Below are 9,708 nucleotides of genomic sequence, written 5' to 3'. Positions count from 1 at the left end.
TTGTATTTTTTCAAATACTGTTAACATTAAAAAAACATGTGTTACTTAGAAATATTTTATTTAAAATTATTGCTATTTTTAATTCAAAAAATAAGCTTCGAAATTTAAAATTTTAAAAATAATTTTTGAAACTAATATCTTATTGTTGTATTTGTAATCAATAAAATATATTTATAAAAAATTCTAATTGTTAAAATTCGGGAATTTTATAAATCTGAAATTTTATTATTCGAGAACTTTATAATTCTGAAATTTTATTATTCGGGAATTTTCCAATTCGGTATTTTTATTTTTCGGCAATTTTATTATTGGCGAATTTTATTTTTCGGTAATTTTCCAATTCGGTATTTTTATTTTTCGGTAATTTTATTATTCGTGTATTTCATTAATAGTAATTTTCCAAATCGGTATTTTTATTTTTCGGCAATTTTATTATTCGCGAAATTGATTATTCGGGAATTTTCTCATTCGGGAATTTTACTGTGTCGGGAATTTTATTTTTCGGGATTTTTCAGTCGTCCCGAATTTTTAACCAAGAAAATTAAATTTCTACAAAAAAGACAAATTCGTAATAACTTAGATTAATTTGTAACCAAATACTAGAATTTTTACCAAAAAACATGAATTTTCTACCAGAAAAGAAGATTTTTCAACAGAAGATCGCGAGTTTTTGCAAATATTAAAATTTGTTACTTATTTGTTAAACAATACTCAGTTTTTATTATTCTTTTTATAAAATATTTTATAAATTCTTCGTTTTTTTATCAAGAGAATTAAAAAAATTCTTTTTTTATTTATATAGTTGTAAAGAACACAGACGGGGATTTTTTTCAAAATTTTAATTAATTTTTTTAACATATTCAGTTTTCTAATCGTTTTTAAAAAATTTTATATTTTTTTTTTTCGTTTCCAAAAACATAATTGTATTTTCAATAATAACTTTTTAAGAAAATATGATTTTTCAACAAAATACATCAATTTTTATTTATGTATTTATTTTTAAATTGTTTACGAGAGAATATGAAAAATTATCTTTATAGGGAAAAAATTCTTCCAGTTAAAAAATCATTTAAATTGTTGAAAATTCGCCTTTTTGGTAGAAAATGAATTTTTTTTGTTATTAAAAATCAAGAATTTTGTTGAAAAATCGTCTTTTTATCAAATACATCAGTTTCTATTTTTTATTTTGCAATATAAACTATTAAATTGTTTATTTTTTTGGTTGAAGATTCATAATTTTAGATTGATTTTTCAACAAAAATATTAATTTTTAACCAAGAAGATTAATTTTCTAAAAAAAAAAGAATTTCAAACAAAATACAAAAATTTTAACCAAGAAAATTAATTTTCTACCAAAAAATAAAAGTTTGCAACAAAATTAATACATTTTTAATTAAATATTTCAATTTTCAACTGAGAAGAATTATTTTCTACAAAAAATACAATTTTTCAACAAAAATTTTAATTTTTCACCAAGAAACTTAATTTTCTACAAAAAATGAAATTTTACAACAAAATCTATACCTTTTTAATTAAATATTTGAATTTTTAACCAAGAAGAATTATTTTCTGCAAAAATACAATTTTCTACGAAAAATATTAATTTTTGATCAAGAAGATTAATTTTCTAAGAAAAAATACGAATTTCCAACAAAATACAAAAATTTTAACCAAGAAAATTAATTTTCAACCAAAAAATGAAATTTTTCAACAAAATTAATACATTTTTAATTAATATTTCCATTATCAACCAAAAAGAATTGTTTTCTATAAAAAATAGTTATTTTTTGGTTTGTTGCAAAACATTATTTTTTTGGACTGATAATTTATCAATTTCGTCGAAAATTTAACTGATTGCCTGCAATCTATTTATTTATTTATTTGTTTGTTGCTGAAAATTCATATTCTCTGGTAAATTCACCTAAATGAAAATTCAAATTCTGCATTTTTGGTTAATAATTGGCCCTTTTTGGTTTAAAAATTCATCTATTTGGTTTCAAACAAATTTTGGAAATTTTCAGCTTGATAATTTACAAATATTTCTTTTTTTAAATACAAAAAAAAAGAAATGATTGACTTATTAAATAATAATTTCGGGAGTTTGAAAAGAGAATTCTTTTCAGGGAAGCTGCGGCTTCGCTGAGACTTTCGCACGAGCAACTCGTGAAACACGCTGCGAGTTTGGTAGATTGTAAAATTCTGAAAAAGTCCTCGGAGGGCGAGGTCGAAGAGGACACGATTCTGACGCTCAATTTCGAATACTATAACAAAAGAACCAAATTTCGAATCACCGGGGCTCTGCAGCGAGACGCTCCCCACGACACGGAAGCCACTCATCGAAGCGTCGACGATGACCGGAAACTCTACCTCCAAGCTGCCATCGTTCGAATTATGAAGAGCAGAAAGCTGCTCAGACACAATCAACTCGTCCAAGAGGTAATTTTTTTCCTCAATCTACTTTTTTTTAAATGTTTTATTAGAATTTTTATCGAATCTGCTCGATAGAACTGAGCAGATTTCTCTTTATTTCTTTTTAGACAAATAGTTTTTTCCTTACAATTAATTATTTATTTAATTGTTAATTAATTTTCTACCAGAAGATAAGATATTTCAACACAATCCTTTACACTTTTAACCAAAAGCGTTGAATTTTCAACTAAAAAAGATTAGTGTTTTAACGAAGATCAAATTTGGTAAGAAAAAAGAATTTTCAAAAAAATACATGAATTTTCAACAAAGAAGATTAATTTTCTACAAAAAATACAATTTTTTAACAAAAATATTAATTTCTAAATAAGAAGATTAATTTTTTAAGAAAAAAGAAGAATTTCCAACAAAATACAATAATTTTAACTAAGAAAATTAATTTTCTACCAGACAATGACATTTTTCAACAAAATTAATACATTTTTAATTAAATATTTCAATTTCCAACCAAGAAGAATTATTTTCTACGAAAAGTACAATTTTTCAACAAAAATATTAATTTTTGACCAAGAAGATAAATTTTCTAATAAAAATATGAATTTCCAACAAAATACAATAATTTTAACCAATAAAATTAATTTTCTACCAAAAAATGAAAATTTTTAACAAAATGAATACATTTTAAATTAAATATTTCAAATTCCAACCAAGAAGAATTTTTTGGTACAAAAAATACAATTTTTAACCAAAAAAATTAATTTTCTACAAAAAGAAACAAAATTTTACAACAAAATGAATACATTTTTAATTAAATATTTGCATTTTAAACCAAGGAGAATTCTTTTCTGCAAAAAATACAAGTTTTCAACAAAAATATTAATTTTTAACTAAGATGATTAATTTTCTACAAAAAAGACGAATTTGTAAAAAAAGTAGTTTAATCCTACGCTTGATCATTATCGGAATTAGATATTTGTAAACAGAATTGTTTAATTTTCAACAAAATAGAATAATTTTTAACCAAACAGTTGAATTTTTAAGTAAACAAAAAAAAAACAGATTATCTTTGAATCAAGAAAATTAATTTTGTAAGAAAAAATACGAATTTCCCACAAAATACAGAAATTTTTAATTAAATATTTGAATTTTCAACCAGGAAGATTAATTTTCTACCCAAAATACGAATTTCCAACAAAATACAAAAATTTTAACCAAGAAAATTAATTTTCTACCAGAAAATGAAATTTTTCAACAAAATTAATACATTTTTAATTAAATAGTTCAATTTCCAACCAAGAAGAATTATTTTCTACGAAAAGTACAATTTTTAAATAAAAAAATTAATTTTCTACAAAAAGAAATAAAATGTTACAACCAAACCAAGACATTTTTAATTAAATATTTGAATTTTTAACCAAGGAGAATTATTTTCTACAAAAAATACAATTTTTCAACAAAAATATTAATTTCTAACCAAGAAGATTAATTTTTTAAGAAAAAAGAAGAATTTCCAACAAAATACAATAATTTTAACCAAGAAAATAAATTTTCTACCAAAAAATGATATTTTTCAACAAAATAAATACAATTTTAATTAAATATTTCAATAAACAACCAAGAAGAATTATTTTCTACAAAAAATACAATTTTTAACCAAAAAAATTAATTTTCTACAAAAAAAAAAACAAAATTTTACAACAAAATGAATACATTTTTAATTAAATAATTGAATTTTAAACCAAGGAGAATTCTTTTCTGCAAAAAATACAATTTTTCAACAAAAATATTAGTTTTTAACTAAGATGATTAATTTTCTACTAAAAAAAGACGAATTTGTAAAAAAAATAGAAATTAATTTTGTAAGGAAAAATACGAATTTCCAACAAAATACAGAAATTTTTAATTAAATATTTGAATTTTCAACCAGGAAGATTAATTTTCTACCAAAAATACGAATTTCCAACAAAATACAAACATTTTAACCAATAAAATTAATTTTCTACCAGAAAATGAAATTTTTCAACAAAATAAATACATTTTTAATTAAATATTTCAATTATCAACCAAGAACAATTATTTCCTATAAAAAATACAATTTTTCAACAAAAAATATTAATGTTTAACCAAGAAAATTAATTTTTCACAAAAAAAAAGAATTTTACAACAAAATGAATAATTTTAAATTAAATATAAAAGTTTTTAACTAAGAAGAATTATTTGCTGCAAAAAATACAATTTTTCAACATAAATATTAATTTTTAATCAAGAAGATTATTTTTCTAACAAAAATAGGAATTTCCAACAAAATACAACAATTTTAACCAATAAAATTAATTTTCTACCAAAAAATGAAATGTATCAACGAAATTATTACATTTTTAATTAAATATTTCAATTATTTACCAAGAAGAATTATTATCTACAAAAAATACAATTTTTAACCAAGAAAATTAATTTTTTACAACAAATGATATTTTACAACGAAATGTATACATTTTTAATTAAATATTTGAATTTTTAACCAAGAAGAATTATTTTCTACAAAAAATACAATTTTTCAACAAAACTATTTATTTTCAACCAAGTAAATTAATTTTCTACAAAAAATTTCAATTTTCAACCAAGAAGAATTATTTTCTACAAAAATTACCATTTTTTAACAAAAGTATTAATTTTTGACCAAGAAGATTAATTTTCTAAGAAAAAACAAGAATTTCCAACAAAATACAAAAATTTTAACCAAGAAATATAATTTTCTACTAAAAAAAATAAAAAAAGATTTTTTAACAAAATGCATGAATGTTTAACCAAATATTTTAATTTTTAAGCAAAAAGATTAATTTTTTAAGAAAAAAGACAAATTTTTAACCAAGAAGATTAACTTTTTGCATAAAAAGACGATTTTTCAACAAAATACATAAATTTTTAACCGAAACGTTGAATTTTCCAACTGGAAAAGATTATTTTTTAACAAAGATTAAATTTTGTAAGAAAAAAGAGGAATTACCCACAAATTAGATTATTTCTTAACAAAATACTTGAATTTACAAACAAAAACATAAACTCTTAACGAAGAAAATTAATTTTGTTGAAGAACAAAGACGATTTTTCATCAAAATAGATACATTTCTAACCAAGTAGTTAAATTTTCTAGTAAAAACCTATATTTTTTTAAAGAGGAAGATTATATTTTGTCAGAAAAAAGACAAATTTTCCACCAAGAAGATTAATTTTTCACAAAAAATGAATTTTTAACCAAGAAAATTGATATTCTACAAAAAGTACGAGTTTTTAACAAAAAAGTTGAATTGAACGTTAAATTATTCACCGAACTGGATACTTCCAAACAAAATAGTTTCATTTTCAACAAAGTAGATTTATTTTCAACCAAATAGTTGAGTTTTTTAGTAAAAAAAAATGATTTTCTAACCAAAAGATTCATTTTCTAAGTTAAAAGACGAATTTTTAACAAAATGCATGAATTTTCAACCAAAAAGATTAATTTTCTTTAAAAAATATGAATTTTCAACGAGTTAGGTTAATTCTCAACCTAGTAGTGAAATTTTCAAGTAAAAAACATTCATTTTGCTACCCAAAAATAAGGTTTTTGAACAAAATACATACATTTTTAATCAAAATTTGAATTTTTAACCAGGAAGAAAAGAAATTTTTTTAACAAAATTCATAAATATTTATCCAAATATTTGAATATTAAGCCAAGAAGATTAATTTTCTAACAGAAAAGATTTTTCAACACAATGTATAAATTTTTAACCAAACCGTTGAATTTTCATCCAAAAATATATTTTTTTTAACGAAGATAAAAATTTTCACCAAAATACAGACATTTTTCATCAAATATTAAAATTTTTCAACAAAACGCATAAGTTTTTAACCAAAACGTTGAATTTTCAACTAAAAAAAGATGATTTTTTAACGAAATATAAATTTCATAAGAAAAAAGAGGAATTTTCAACAAATTATAATAATTCTTAACAAAATACTTGAATTCACAAACAAAAACCAAGAAGATCTATTTTTAAAGAAAAAATACGTACAAATTTTCAACAAAATACGTGAATTTTCCACCAAGAAGATTAATTTTTTGCCAGAAAATAAGATTTGTCAACGAAATGGACACATTTTTAACCAAATAGTTGAATTTTTAAGTAAAGAAAAACGAGTTTTCAATAAATTATTGGAATTTGAAATCAAATAATTCAATTTTAAACGAAAAAGATTAATTTTTTCCAGACAAATAATATTTTTGAACAAAACGCATAAATATTTAACCAAATGTTTGAATATTGAGACAAAAATATTAATTTTCAACCAGAAAAGAAGATTTTTCAAAAAAATAGTACATTTTTAACCAAATAGTTGGAATTCTCAGGTCAAGAAATATTTTCTGAATCAAGGGGATTAATTTTTTTAATAAAAAATACGACGTTTCAACAAAGTTCATAAATTTTTACCAGGTATTTGGATTTTAAGCGAAGAATATTAATTTTCTACCAGAAATGATTTTTCAACATAATGAATAAATTTTTAACCAAAACGTTGAATTTTCAACTAAAAAATATTATTTTTTTAACAAAGCTTAAATTTTGTAAGAATAAATATAAATATATAACAAAATACATGAATTTTCAAGAAAATTTAATTAATTCTCAACCAAAAAGTTGAATTTTTAAAGAAAAAATACGAATTTTTAACCAAAAAGATGAATTTTTTATGAAAAATTACGATTTTTCAAAAACATACATAAATTTTTTACCAAATAGTTGAATTTTCAAGTAAAAAACGATAATTTATTGAAGAAAAAGATTACATTTTGTAAGAAAACAGACTAATCTTTGACAAAATATATGAATTTTCAACAAATTAGATTAAATATCAACCAAATAGTTGAAATTTCAAGTGAAAAATGATTAATTTTCAACCAAAAAGTTTTATTTCCTAAGAAAAAAGACGATTTTTCATCAAAGTGCATACATTTTTAACCTAATAGTGGAATTTAAAAAAAAAACGCTATTTTTTTTAAAGAAGTAGATTAGATTTTGCAAAAGAAAAGATGAATTTTCAACAAAATACAGAAATTTTCAACCAAAACGTTGAATTTTCAAACTCAAAAAGATTATTTTTTAACGAAGATTAAATTTCTTAAGAAAAAAGACGAATTTTCCACCAAAAAGATTAATTTTCTACTAAAAAAAGAAGATTTTTTTACCAAGATACATAAAATGTTTAACCAAATGTTTGAATTTTTAATCAAGAAGATTAATTATTTAAATAAAAATAGGATTTTTCAACAAAATACATAAATTTTTAACCAAATAGTTGAATTTTCAAGTAAAAAATTGTATTTTTTTTAAAGAAGAAAATTAAATTTTGTATGAAAAGGACGAATTTTCAAAAACATAGTTGAATTTTCAACCAAAAATATTAATTTTCCAACAGAAAATAAGATTTTTCAACAATTGGATTATTTCTTAACAAAATACTTGAATTCACAAGCAAAAACATACTTTTTTAACTCAGAAAATTAATTTTTTGAAGAAAAAAGACGATTTTTCATTCAAATACTCTGACAAATGGTTGAATTTTCAAGTAAAAAACTATATTTTTTCAAAGAGGAAGATTAGATTTTGTAAGAAAAATGACGAATTTTCAACCAAAAAGATTAATTTTCTACAAAAAAGATGAATTTTCAACAAATTAGATTAATTGTCAACCCATTAGTTGAATTTTTAATTAAAAAATATTTATTTTCTACCCAAAAATAAGGTATTTCAACAAAATACATAAATTTTTTATCAAAATTTGAATTTGAATTTTTAAAAAAGACGATTTTTCAACAAAATACATACATTTTTCATCCAAATTGTTGAATTTTCAATTAAAAAACGATATTTTTTTTACGAGGAAGATTAGGTTTTGTAAAAAAAGACGAATTTTCAACAAAATGCATGAATTTTTAACAAATTATTGGAATTTTCAATCAAATAATTCAATTTTAAACGAAAAAGATTAATTTTTTTTCAAAAAAATAATATTTTTGAACAAGACGCATAAATGTTTAATCAAATGTTTGAATATTGCGACAAAAAGATTAATTTTCAACCAGAAAAGAAGCTCTTTCAACAAAATAGTATATTTTCAACCAAACAGTTGGAATTCTCAAGTTTCTACCAGAAGATAAGATTTTTCACCAAAAGACTGCGAAATTAAAAAAATTTCTTTAATTTGTTACATATTTTTGAACGAATATTCATTTTTTATTATTCTGTTTATAAAATATTGAGTTATTTTATATAAAAATCTTTATGAAATATTTCAATTTTTAACCAAGAAGATTGATTTTTTACCAGATAATAAGATTTATCAATAAAATACGCAAATGTTTTACCAAATATTTGATTTTTTAACCAAGGAGATTAATTTTTCAAGCAAAAGATATGATTAAAAAAAAATACAGAAATTTTTGACCAAATAGTTTATTTTTAAGGTAAAAAAAACTATAATTTTTAACCAAAAAGATTGATTGTCTAAGAAATAAGACGAATTTAAAAAAAAAAGTACAGAAATTTTCGACGAAGAGTAATAAATTTTCTACCAGAAGATTCAATAAAATAAAATTTGTCAACAAAACGCATACATTCTTAACCAAAACGTTGAATTTTCAACTGAGAAAGATTATTTTTTAACGAAAATTAAATTTTGTAAGACAGAAGAGGAATTTTCAACAAAATACAAAAATTTTAACCAAGAAAATTAATTTTCTGCAAAAAATGAAATCATGTAACAAAATGAATACATTTTAAATTGAATATTTGAATTTTTAACCAAGAAGAATTCTTTTCTACAATAATTAAAATTTTTAACAGAAATATTAATTTTTAACCAAGAAAATCAACTTTGTACAAAAAATAAAATCTTAAAACAAAATGAATACATTCTTAATTAAGTATTTGAATTTTTAACCAAGAAGAATTATTTTTTACAAAAAATACAATTTTTCAACAAAAATATTAATTTTTAACCAAGAAAATTAATTTTCTACCAAAAAATGATATTTTTCAATAAAATAAATACAATTTTAATTGTATGTATTTAATCTCTCCCTTTTACGGGTTTGAGGGCCACCGCTCCCTGTACATACAATTCCATCCTTAGTCAAACTTAACTACTACTTATATTCTACTCTTTCGCATTACGTAGGATAAACAATAGTAACAGTAGTGATATTAATTCCTAAAATGAGCGAGCTTCCAGGGCTTC

At 21.0% G+C, this 9,708-nt stretch overlaps 1 protein-coding gene across 1 annotated transcript in view; it reads left to right on the top strand.

Annotated features, from left to right (window-relative positions):
- The window catches only part of LOC117169585 (cullin-2), a 66,728-nt gene that overhangs the window by 52,174 nt on the left and 4,846 nt on the right, over window positions 1-9,708 (top strand). The window contains exon 8 of the mRNA XM_033356025.1: window positions 2,124-2,436. Within this exon, the coding sequence (XP_033211916.1) occupies window positions 2,124-2,436 (313 nt within the window). The remainder of the gene's footprint in view (window positions 1-2,123; window positions 2,437-9,708) is intronic.

Source organism: Belonocnema kinseyi, chromosome 1 (assembly GCF_010883055.1).
Source record: "Belonocnema kinseyi isolate 2016_QV_RU_SX_M_011 chromosome 1, B_treatae_v1, whole genome shotgun sequence".
NCBI classification, from domain to species: domain Eukaryota; kingdom Metazoa; phylum Arthropoda; class Insecta; order Hymenoptera; family Cynipidae; genus Belonocnema; species Belonocnema kinseyi.
The sequence above is the reverse complement of the archived record's forward strand: the minus strand, read 5'-3'. Positions and strand labels throughout refer to the sequence as shown.